Here is a 13,381-nt window from a genome sequence, read left to right on the forward strand (position 1 = left end):
TCATCAAATCTTCCTGAGTGCAGTTGCTCGGATTCAAAATTATATTGCTTATTCGACAATACTCGTACTTAAACCAACAAGCTGTTTTGTTTACAAAGTGGAGGTCACACATCCCTGAACACTACAGGGAACTGGCCTGTTGCTGGTGTTCCTTGTCCGTCACGGGCGGCTGACGGCCGACCGGTCGTCCTCCGACACCCGACACTGGCAGGCATTGACCACGGGAAGGACGGAGTCTGGAGGCCAGGTTAGGTGACCGTGGTTGCTCCAGAAACTTCAATAATTATGTGACATATTTTTTTAAAGTCCCGTTAGCCCCTCTTACTAAGCTAAATATGCTTGTATCACGCACGAGTGAGCACACCACAATTTGGGATTTAGTGAGTTCAGGTAATTTTCTAAGTTTCAGAATTGTTCACCAAACTATCTTGTCATGAAACTATCGTATTTATGAATAACACACATTTCATGTAAATTAAATGTAAATGAGGGGCTAAGATACTTGCAAAGTCATCCTAAGTACCTACCTATATGATGCACAAAAACAACTAATGAATATGTGATATCCAGTCAGAAACCTTGAAAGACAGTATTTTAAATGTTTATCACAATATCGTACCTACTCCCCCTACAGCTATTTTAACTGCTTATTTTTAACAGTTAACATAATAATACATACTTGCGTTTTAATCTACTCCTACATGCAGCTACTTATTTGAACTGCTCTCTGTTAATACCGTTATTATCACAGTATTGATCTAAGTAATTTTACGATCAATTAAAACGTTTTTTTAACATCCTAACTAACTTTCATCATTGTTACATTATCGTTTGAGAATTTTCGAGTAGGAGGACCGTTAAAACCACGTAAAAGTAATGAAGTATTCAATATGATTATTTTTGTACTGGGTAAATAATTTAGTCATGATGATTGTTAATGTCAAGTCATGATTAACAAGCACCATGCTACAGTAACTACCATATGATATGGGGGAACGCACATAGCAAATAAATATTAACATCCCGTTATTTCCTATAGCCACGCCCAAGTTTAGGGGGAAATAATATTTCTATAGAAATAACGGGAAGTTGACCGTTCCCGAATAGTCCCTGAATCATGAAGAGTAGGAAAAACCTGGAGAACACTGAATATCATATCTGTGTTTATAACGCCGCCACTGCGGGTATAAAAGCGTTCCCTCCACTACCGCGCGGCAGTTACTCTGTGTACAGTGACCGGTGCGCTTCTGTTTCATAACTTTTTAAAAACAAACCTTTTCTAAGGTGAGTTTAGATTTTTATTTTTAAAATATAACGGTTTAACGGGCAGTGTTAAATTTAAACACGTGATTTGATATTTTATGGATGTTTGGTTTGGTCATCAAGCCCAATTAAAAACTGGAATTATTGTCGGGATATTTTAAAATTGTTTAACAAGCGGCGAGCTTTCACTTTGATTTTTATAAAAATTGCTTTTGATATTTTTTTTAATCACCACAGCGGCTCATTTCATCAATTCGTTTAAAATTATTCAAACGAACAATATTTTGTATTAGTAGTCTAAAAATAATCACATCTTTTCTGTATTGTAGTAATGTGGGTACTTAGCAGGGCTCGCTCCCAAACAATACGAGTGAAAGGTGTTTGTCGAGTTCCAAGTGCTCTAGTTAACTTTCCAAAAATATTGACATCCCTGACTCTTAATTATTTTCCCCACGCAAAACCATTTTGAGTTGGTAGTATAATTAATTTTATCGTAGGTACAAAGACAACACAATGCATAAGTAATTACTAAAACTATGTTTTTTGAGCACAACACACGTCATTGGGTAAATAACATACCAATTTCCGAAAAAAAAAAACATGATAAGTTAAAAGGATTAGCATTTACAGTCACAGTTTTTGTATTGTAAAAATTAAACGGGCACGAATTTTGAGTTACTTTCATGGACCTAATCTAAATCGACAATATTTTAATGTATCCCAATTCGTTATGTGCTACGAAAATACGAGTACTTACACCCAATACAAAACTATTTTTGGATTCTTATTCTAAAGACTGCTTCACACTTTCTGGAAAACTTCAAAAATAAACAGATAAGAGTACCTAGATTATCACAGAATACATAAGTATTATTCGTTTAGTTAACTACATATTCTGCTAATTACTGTGTTTCAAGTGGTATAGGTGCGTGTGTAGAACACAAGATTGTGTAATTTAATTGATGCAATCGTTGAGTGGATCATGGGTTTTTCCAGAAAGGCCGGCCGGCGTTTTTGTTTGTTGGCAGATGGCTAGACGCCCATTTGTCTGCGGAAACATACAGAAGAATATTCGGAAATATAAACGTTCCCTTGTGAAACTGCTGGCATGTTTAATACGATATTATGGTCATGGCTAACAAAAGCAAAACTGATGATTACTTTCAATATCCACATTATTGTGATGAAATGAAATAGGAATGCTAAAGTCAACAGGACATCAGATTACATTTTCCTGCTAATTCACTAATGTTGTCTTCCGTATTATTGTCATTAACTTTAACTGAAGTTTTGGCTTATTATTAGCTTCGAATAACCACAGCGTTTCTTTAACCATTAGCTAGACTTGTGTTTTCAAATGTTTTTATCGCGCTTTACCAAGGTCAATAATGTAATTTTGTGTAATCTTTTTCGTTTGTTTTGTGTATGACAGTAGGTACATAAATACACGTCATGTTATACCTACGTAGGTAATAAATGCTCGATTGGATAGAGATAGATAGAGGCAACAGTCCCAGGTTTGATTCCGGATTAGTTACCGAACATCTAAGTATGGCCTAAGTAACCAAATCATCGAGACTTGAACCAGGAAATCGTTTTTTTCCAAATTCATAAAGGTAACAAAAAAATTGGAATTTACATTTCCTACTCAGTTCCAATATTTTTTTTTGTTTACAACTTACCATAACTACTTAATTGTTATTTTAATAATTCAATCAAACGTGGGAGTGGTGGTTAATCCGTTTTAATAATTCCCTGAATGTCACTAATGGAATATGACGGATTAATGGATTACCTAATATTTCATTATCAATTAGTATATTGCGTGTGTTTTCACTGGAAATATAAATGAAACCTTTTTCCCCGCAAGTGTGTAGCGCATTCATGAGTATCAGTGGGTCTAGACCTCAGATCATTTCTATGATCTGAGGTCTAGACAAAGTGCAAATTATAATCGCAAACCAGTCGAAAAGTGGTCGAAAAGCCCCTTTTTTGTATGGAGTTTTGACGGATTCGATTTTCGATTCGATCAAAAAGTGCGTTTTGTCTAGGGGGGCAGTTATCACAATTTACGCAAAAACAAAATAAATGACAAATTCTGAGATTGCATGCGCATATTTAAAAGCAAAGCCCTTCACATACTGGTCAGATTATAATCTGTTTGCCACCACTAGAGTTCTAAAACTAACCCTCAGATGACGTGGAGTAGGCATAGAGTTAGCTTAATAGTAACAAAAGAATTCGCCTGTCATTATCCGGTTTTTCTCATAGCTTTTTGCATGACTAACCGGTAATTGACATCGGCCTTGGTCGTGGTGACCCACCTCGGGACATACTGTACAATCTCTACAATGTTTATTGGTAGAGCTATGTGGTACTTGTGTATTGGCTATTTCTACACATAGCTTATGGTTTTTACTTCCACCATTAACGTCAGAACTCAATTGATGAATACCACATTGTTCAAGTAGTAGGTACCTACTTGTTAACATAATAGGTATTTGAACAGACACTCGTTAATTGATTGTAATGTATGATTGGGCCTGACATAAACATTCTGTGATATAATGATCTACGAATATCATCAACTAAGATAATTCACTTGTAGAATGAGGAGTTATTTTGTATTTGTTCCTAGGTAGAACAACACGACACGAATCAATAATTATATTTCCGTGTGAATCTACGTTTATCTACATATAATAGCGAAGTCACTCATTGACTGACTCACTCATCACGAAACCTCAGAAACTAAAGTAAGTGCTTGGAGTCTCAAATTTTGCATGGAACCCCCATGCCTCCCCTTTTAGGACGTAGGTGCTCCCTAAGAAGGGATTTTGTAAAATTCAACCCCTAAGGGGGTAAAACGGAGTCCACGCGTGTGTCATGCAATGCAGCTAATGTTTTAACTGAGCAGTAAAACTTACAAGTTAAAAGTTTCAATTGATAATCAAGACACTGTAAGCTCTTTTAACGAAAAGTTACACATTTTGAACTTTTGCTGCCTGTATGTGTCATAAATAAAAAAGCATTAGGTAATTACCGTGTGAAAAATAATGTCCAATAAAATGTGTTTTCTAGCTATTAACTTTAGTGTTGCTCGTTCATATGTGTGACCAATTCCAAATGAAGTGTTTATTATACCTTTTGTAACACCAGTCGTATATGTACGAGGTACCATTACTAAAATTGCCTTGCTCCCACACTCCCACGTCATTCATTTAGGCACCTTGTTATTATACATCAATAAGGAGAGACCTTGACCAGTAATAACACCTCAATGTTTGTCAAACGAACTTGCCCCGAATTTTTCTTTGTTGATAAAAGTAAAGCCTTTTACGTGACCTTTGCTACGAATCGGTTGAATGGTGAACTGGAACCGATTGGATATCGATTGCTTCCGTGCAATTCGATTGTCATGAAAATTCGATTGGTGGCATTCACTAGCAACAAGTACGCAGCAAATTCTTTACAAGTACAATAAAAAAAAAGTGACACATTTTCAGGAGAGGAAAACTCGCAAAATTAAGCTGTAGGTAGGGCAGACTTGAATAGCCTGTAGCCCCGTAGCACAATGGAGAATAGCTGTATAACAATTAAATTAGACCAACTAGCGAGACCATTCAGAATAAACATGCAGGCAGGCCTTATGAGTTTTTTGAGTAATGGTTCCATGAATGAGTCATTTTACCTAACGAGTTACTGCAAAATATTATGTTTTTAACCGACTTCCATTGGTGTCTGTGTTTGTCTTTGCGATTCTTATCAGCTAAGTAAATGTTTGTCATGAAACACGTACCTACTGTTGGCAATCAATAAGGAGTCACCTTTATACCTTTTAGGTACTCAGCATAAGCTAGACCATCGTAATATTTAGCATTCTTGATTTGACATTTTACCTATACCTTGATTCCTAAGACACCACGCCGCAGACTGCAGACTTTTTGGCGGATTTATTGGTATGGTTGTTATTCAGTTTAAACATGTATGAAAGTGCGCACACTACACCGATTTCGCATCGGCTGATTTCTCATACAAATTGGAAGCCAAGGCAACTAAAAGTCTGGCGTCTGCGGGGTGTCTAACAGTGCTACACTATCGCTCAGTATGATTTCAAGATTTCTTTTGCCTTACTTTTTCGACATGTACTCCGGACTTGTCAGTAAAAAGAAAGAATGGATCTTCTCCAGTATATAGCTTCTCCAAACATCGATCAATTCTAACGGGTCCTACCATTCCAGAGTAAAACGAAAGACTTGCGATCGTCCCCAGCATATTAAACTTCTCCAATCAATTCTAACTGGTCCTCTTCTTCCAGCACCATGCCAGACCTGTACTACGTGCCCGGCTCGGCTCCTTGCCGCGCGGTACTGCTGACCGCCAGAGCACTGAACCTGAATCTCAACCTCAAACTGGTGGACCTCCACCATGGGGAGCACCTCAAGCCAGAGTACCTGAAGGTAGGTCCGAATACGACAGCCTACGAAAGAGTAGGGAGAGAAGACCACGGACTTCCAAGACGTCCTCCATTTAGCGATAGTGAAAACGCAGCAGTTTTTAGTGAGTAGCTCCAGTTTTTAGTGAGAAGGTCCACATAACTCGACGGCGTATATGGATAGACCATTTTCCAAATACAACAACTGATCCATTAGGACAACATCAACACTCCTTTGACCCTACGCTAGAGAACCTACGTTATACAAACTCCGACGAGAAAGGGTTCAAAAGTAACAAATAGATAGTAACATTGTTGTGTTCCGACAGTTAGAGGTAAGATAGCCAGTTCCTCCGTGGTTGAGGATTCCGGGTGAAGCTCGCTTCCACCTTCGGCCTGATCGTCACTTACCATCAGGTGAGATACAGGCCAAGAGCTTTCTCGTTGTGGATAAAAAAAATGATATTTGATACAATACTGAATTTAACATACATATTATACTTTAAAAAGCAATTTTTTTGAATATTCTCCAATATGAACTGTCTACTATACTTAACTCATCACGGGAATACACAGCTCTGTGTGAACTATTCACTCAACCATAGATGATGGGTGATAAGTACGATTGCTGATGAAACAATAGCGCAACAATTTGTAAATCTATTTGTAGTTAATTGTTTTAACTAATATCGAAACGTTCATTGCAAACGTTGTGATAGGGATAGAGACATGCGATTTTTGGTTTTACGAAGGTAATACGATAGAGAATAATACAAAGTAATAAAAACCACCGGTTATAGGGGCATTTTTTTGGAGAAATTTATCAAATAACCAAAAAAACACGAATTTAGAAGGAGATTTTTTTCAAAAATTATCATTTATTATTATTTGTTGGCCTTTTTTGTGTATTTTTTGTATTTTTTTAGTATCGCTTGTTATTAAGCATTATTACTGTTTTTATTTTATGAGGATATACCGCTTAGTTTAAAAGTTATTACGTTTTCTTTACAATAAGTAATTGGAAGTAAAAAAAATATATATATTTTTTTTAAAAAATCTCAAAAAAAAATTTACCTCTTTTTTGTCGATAAAAATAGGTCTAGTTTCATCTATTTTCATATGTACACTTTAACGTGACTCACACTGTATTAGATGTATGATTCTTATGATTATATTCTACTTTATAATTCTAAAGAAATCACTTGACTGAAAATATTTTTTCATTCGACAACTCAAACGAGCAGTGGCGGGGCAAGACCTAAATTTGATGTGGGCAAGACAGATTTCGCGAGGCCTTGTTCTGTGGCGAACTGAATTATAAAAAAAGTAATAATAAAAAACAATGAACACTGACAAGTTTTTATTCATAAAAATACAAATTAGATTAATATTAAACAAATTTTTTTTTGAGTCGCGAGGCCCCTTGTACCGCGAGGCCGTAGGCTGTGGCCCACGTCGCCTACGCCTTACGCCGCCACTGCAAACGAGTGTCGATGCACATAGTTGTACAAGTAGTAGCTGTGGTTGTAGTATTAATACTACTGCTCTAAAATCTTTCACTAGATTTAAAAGAATGACCAACAACTCTCATATACCTATTTAACTAAGAAGCTTTACACATTTCAATGAGATTTCCTTTGTGTCTAAATAACTTGGCTAATAGCCAGCGTTTCCTATCCAAATCCCATAAGGGTATAAACGAATATGCACTTTGGTCAATTGCTTTTAGGTATTAAATTGTAGAATGGGAAACCAAGGCCAAATAGTGCGTGATGTAATACCACAGATGGTAATACCACAGAATACATAATAGTAGCAACAGAAATTGCACTCCTTTGTGTAGGATCAGATGCCGACATTTAAACGGTAATAATAATAATGCAAAATATCCAACTCATATGGTGCATTCGAAATCGCACCTTACTACTACGCTCACAAGAGCGCATTTTTTTTGTGTTTAGAATTGATTTACGTCACCGCTCAAGCGTCAGGGTTGTATGAGCAAAGTAAAATAAATAAAAACTTAATTTTAAGAAGCATTTATTGTATTTACGATTAGAAAACTTTAATCTAGTGGAGTTTGTATAATCGTACCATCTCTAAAGTACCTATTAATAAACTTCAGTGTTGCGATAATTCGAAATTAAACAAACAGTTTTAAAAGGTGTAGTGTCGGAAAATAGACACGGTGAAGTAAAGTTAATGTTTTTATTAGCTAAAATATTTTTTTTGCTATAGTTTTTTGTCATAAGTATTTCAAAATAATTTATTATTTAAAAAGTGTAGTTTTTTTTTATTATTTAAATCACTACAGTTAATTATTATTCCTAAATATTACAATTTTTCATTAAAGAAGAATAACAGTGCTATTGAAATAATAAACCATGATTGCGACTATGATCGACCGAGCGTGTATAGATACGCGTGTGCAAACAGGCGCGTGGCGGCCCGGACTGATTTGCAACTTGAAGTTGTCGCGCGCTGTAGGTAATTATCTCGGCCGGCATAGGCGAGTGACGGAGGCCTGGTAATACTGCAGCTGGAATTCGCAGGGCAACGAACCTTTATGGGAGCAAAGTTGTAAAGTACTAGTGGGTTTTGTCACGCTATAATGAGATGGAGTAGGACCACAGAATAATAAATAGGACCACAAACTCCAATCTAGATGCGTAACGAGTCTTTCGTTACATTCATTACGTTACGTTCTACTAGTACACATAGAGTAAATTAAGTTCTTATGTGTACTTTTTATTTAAAGACTCAATAACTTTACCAACGTCTCTTCAATCATCAGTTCACAGTTGCCCACCGCTGGACTGGACACAATGCTCTCATGCACTACAAGGTCATTCTTAACCAATCGTCTTATTACTGCTTGATGCAGGCCGCCACCAACCGGCCATAGTGAAAATCATTGAGGCCTATATTCAGCAGTGGACGTCCTGTCTGAAAATGATGATGATGACAAACACCTATTTTATTGGAATTACTGCGTGAATTTGCTTTCATAGAACTCGCGTACCTAGTTACAAACAATGATACTTAGAGGGAAATAAACAATATTTACTGTATGATAAAGTGCCGCAAATAAACTACTACAAATAGCATCAACACTTACGTTTTCAAAGGCTTTTTCCTGTGGTTTAGTTATCTTTATTTACCTACATGTTTATAAAATATGTTTGTTGTCAAGTACCCCACCGTAGGTAGAGGTTCTAATATATTTTTAAAACATGTTAGGTAGTAACTACATATTATTATACCTATTGGCTTAAAAAGTAAATATTGTTATCAATTCAACAATAAAACCTAACTATAAACTAAAACTAACTACTAATACCTATAACTTTAACAAACGCTCTAGCCTCAAAAGGAATATTATAAAATGGGCACTTTTGGGCAGTTGACTAATCTCTTTTATGGCTTTCCAAAATTAGTATTCACAAGGCGATACCACATTAACTATTATTCATACGAAGACTACAAATTCAAGTTCAAGGCTGTTCAATACAAAATATCCTAGTTGAAAAATTGGCCACTTTTTAGCTATGCGTTGTCTGTGATATGAGATCGATGAAGGTTTAATTGCAACTTGTAAAGCTAGGATCTTAGACAGCTTGGTCTAGCTGGAAGACAGCCTAAAAACTAGAAAAGATATTGCAAACTTCAGAACAAGGTTCTTCTGAACTTCAATTGACCCAGTTATTGTAGAATTTTTAACATCTCACGATATTAAAGGGCGCTTTCTTTAACTGGAAGCTGGGCGCTTTCTTTCGAAATAGGTACACATCTATCAGTTAACATCTAATTTAGTTAATTGCGGCATTTAGCTTTGAATTTGATTGCCATTGATATCAATTCTTAAAATCTGCCTTAATAATCTTTTGGACTCTAAAGTTCAGAGTCAAGTCACCATGAGTCTGTCCGCAGGTACCAAAATTCCCTTGAACCGGTTCATAACTTGTAATTACGTAATATTGTGGCCGGTTCCACTCGTTGGCAACAGACGGAAAAAACTCATTTTCGATTTCGCTAAAAACATAGCGTGTGTATATTATTAACTTCGCTCCCATTTTGTTTTGAGATCGAGTAAAAAGTTATACAAAGTTATGTAAAATTATGGAATGAAAACACGTAAGAATACGGAAACTGTTCTTAAAATATTACGTTTATCATGTAAGTACCTAACCAGACGTATTTACATACATACAGCAGAGCATACAAGGTTGACTGGAAAAGATTGCCATATAACACTAAATTCGCCTTTTTACTCTTAAAGCGTGCAAATTATGCCCTAAATAAATCCCATCATGTTCATCCTGTGCACCTATAGATGTCTTCTATTCTATTCGATTCTTTAAATTTTTACTTTAACCATAGACAAAACATCATGTTTTACGGCTTTAAAAAGCCTGTTATGGTGAGGAATGTTAGTAGGTCAGTGAAAGCAAAGGGTGCCCTTTCTGTATCGATCGATTTCAGGGCCATTATTATACTTACTTAACTATCTACAATTAACAAACCGTTATGGCCACGCTTTGTTAGAATCAAATTATTTTAACAGCCTTGAAGGTTTCGTATTAATTATTATTAAAGTATTTATGTATTTGGACGTGTTTTGAATACAGGCCTAACATATTATAAAACATCTAGTTTTGTAAAACGCTAGTCATCGTGTCGTTGAAGGCTCTATTGTATATTTTAACCAACACAATAGTAAAGGGATTTTCACGGTCAAGGTTTCTTTAATAAACTAACCACAAACTCTACCAGGTTTTCCTCCAAGTTATTTTCACACGGTACAGGTATTCTAACCGCCTAGCCTTGCTAGCAGTGGTATATCACGCAAAGTGTTATATCTATAAATAACACTTCTTATTCTACATTCAATACTTTTTAAATCACGATTTTATTACGTTACGTCACGATTAGGCCGAAGGTGGAAGCGAGGTTCACCCGGAATCGTCAACCACAAAGAAATTAGCTTTTTTAATGCACAAAAGACAGGTATGTGACTGCAATCGCAACTGATGTTAAGTGAGATGCAGCCTAAGGTGGTAATTACATACAGTCCATAATGTTGTCCAAGTGGTGGTAGGGCAAGCTATACAGGGTGTTAGGTAAATGGGTATATGAGCCGACACTAGCCCATGTTATCATGGGCATATAAATGGTATGGTGAAGTCAGAAATTTTTAACTTTTTAATTTTCAACAAAATAAATTTTATAAAATCCGATTTGTATGAAAATTAAAATAATTTAAATGAAGATATCAATTTTCTGACTTCACCATACTATTTATATGCCCATGTTAACATGGGCTAGTGTCGGCTCATATACCCATTTAATTAACACCCTGTATTTAGGACGTGTATAAGCGCCCTGGAAAGAGCCTTACGCCCGTATTCACAAACGATGCTTGCTTACGTGAAGTAGCAAATCGAACGCACAGCGTTGAATAGAGCTCTGTGATTGGTTGGTGTGTCACCCTGTGCGTCCACGTGCACTGTGAGACCTCATAGTAACGTTTATGAATACGGGCGTAAGTCAAAGTCAAAGCTTTTATTCAGTAACTAGCGGCCGCCCGCGACTTCGTACGCGTGGACCTCGTTTTACCCCCGTTAGATATCATGTTGATAGATGGCGTTTCACGGCTTCCCCCGCATGAATATTTACGAAAGCTTTTTAGATACGTCTTATTTATTTATTGAAATGTATTTGACACATATCGTCATAAATTGTTAATCTGGGTTATTAACAATAATACTGTAAAGTTTCAACAAAATCCGTTCAGTAGTTTTTGCGTGAAAGAGTAACAAACATCTAGACATGCAAACTTTAGCCTTTATAATATTAGTAGGATAAAAGCTTTGACTTTAGTCTTTGGCCTGTCCAGTAAATACCTATTCACTCAATTTCACTCTCGTTTTGAAGATGCCGGGATTAACTGAGTTCGGGAAAGACCTCAACCAAGATTTCTCTTTCTAAAACCTATTTTCCATTGCCCACAGCTAAACCCCCAACACACAGTGCCCACCTTAGTGGACGACGGTCTATCAATCTGGGAGTCACGCGCCATCATCACCTACCTCGTCAACAAGTATGCCAAGGGCAATTCTTTGTACCCTGAGGACCCGAAGGCGCGCGCGGTGGTTGACCAACGCCTGTACTTCGATATCGGCACACTGTACCAGAAGTTCTCGGAATACTTCGTAAGTATTTTTAGTAGCAATCAAAACCAGGAGTTATTAGCGCTGAAATTGCCATAAACTTGTTGGAGCGAAACTCCATAGTTTTATGTCTTAAAATAATTGTGATGGAAGCGCCAAAGATCGACGTCACTAAAGTTCTACCATGGTATTTTACAACTATCACTCCAAGAATCATACCTACTTGATTTTATCAACCAACCCTTAAACGCTTTCAATGCAAGTACAATCTTTACAGATGCACTCAAAATTTTTCGAATGAGTCGGTCCTGATCCTGAAGGATATGCTTGTAATTCCAGTAACAGATTCTGGTACAATTTTTGACAGTTAAGTCCTGGCTACACAGGAACAGCAGTAAGAACAGGAGGCAGGTTAAGCAATATGTATGGTATGTGCCAGTGTTGACGAGCGAATTACAAACTGTCTATATTTCTTCCAGTACCCACAAGTGTTCGGAGGCGCCCCAGCAGACAAGGAGAAGTTGACAGCTGTAGAGAATGCCCTCAAGCTGTTCGACACATTTCTGGAGGGACACAAATACGCTGCCGGCAACAACCTGACAGTCGCCGACCTGAGTCTCATCGCCTCAGTGTCCAGCTTCGAGGCATCCGACATCAACTTCCTCAAATACCCTAATGTTAAGAGGTGAGATTCAAATCCCACTGAGTTGTAGTTTAGTTGCTACCTACCCCTTTGAAAACAAAATTGCTGTTATTTGTCACTTAATAATTAGGGATTGATGGTGAAAACGGGCACAAGTGTCCTGAAAAAGCATATGACGTCCACAACGTTGACACAATATCCACTTGTTGTATTTTTTTGTTTTGGGCAAGTTATATTTAAGACATGTACCTATCTAACTCCCTTAAGGTACCTTTTATACTATAAAGAATTTAAATTTCTCCCGTCACAACTCTAAAATAAGAGTTTATATGCCTAGAGCTTAGCCATAAATACAAGATCGATTGTCTTTTGAAGGGCAAAAAGTTTAGGTTTATCGGAAATCAGCCAGCATCACGCAAGGACATTATGTATTAGATTTATTGCGATTCCGTTTGGGGAAAAATATAACCTAGTCGATAGAACTTTACCCTCATTCCGAAATATTACACAAGTTCTGACGATGTATTATTTTCCACAGATGGTACGAGACAGTGAAGAGCACAGCACCCGGATACGAAGAGGCCAATGGCAAAGGTCTGATCGCGTTCAAGGAACTGGTCAACAACATGCTGAAGAAGTAATACGGACCTAGGATCTACTTTCTTGAATAATCTTTATGGTGGACACACGCGGTCACAAAATCTTAAATCATCAAATGAAATATGTTGTTGTCAGTTTGTGTGCACCCACCATCGTGTTTTTCATTCCAAATTCTATCACTGCTCGATTTGTACAGTTGTACCTACTGTTTTTAAGTTATGATGTAAGTGTAAGGCACAAATAAATTATATGAAAACACATTTCGTTGTT

General features: G+C 36.8%; 1 protein-coding gene across 1 annotated transcript; it reads left to right on the forward strand.

The window, feature by feature from the left end:
- Nucleotides 1-1,174: 1,174 nt before the first annotated feature.
- Nucleotides 1,175-13,371, forward strand: LOC135076775 (glutathione S-transferase 1-like). The gene is made up of 5 exons (XM_063971204.1): nucleotides 1,175-1,284; nucleotides 5,582-5,723; nucleotides 11,710-11,910; nucleotides 12,348-12,553; nucleotides 13,050-13,371. Exons 2-5 carry the CDS (start codon nucleotides 5,586-5,588, stop codon nucleotides 13,150-13,152), a joined length of 648 nt encoding a protein of 215 aa, XP_063827274.1. The 5' UTR covers nucleotides 1,175-1,284; nucleotides 5,582-5,585; the 3' UTR covers nucleotides 13,153-13,371.
- The last annotated feature ends 10 nt before the right edge of the window (nucleotides 13,372-13,381 follow it).

Source organism: Ostrinia nubilalis, chromosome 12 (assembly GCF_963855985.1).
Source record: "Ostrinia nubilalis chromosome 12, ilOstNubi1.1, whole genome shotgun sequence".
NCBI classification, from domain to species: domain Eukaryota; kingdom Metazoa; phylum Arthropoda; class Insecta; order Lepidoptera; family Crambidae; genus Ostrinia; species Ostrinia nubilalis.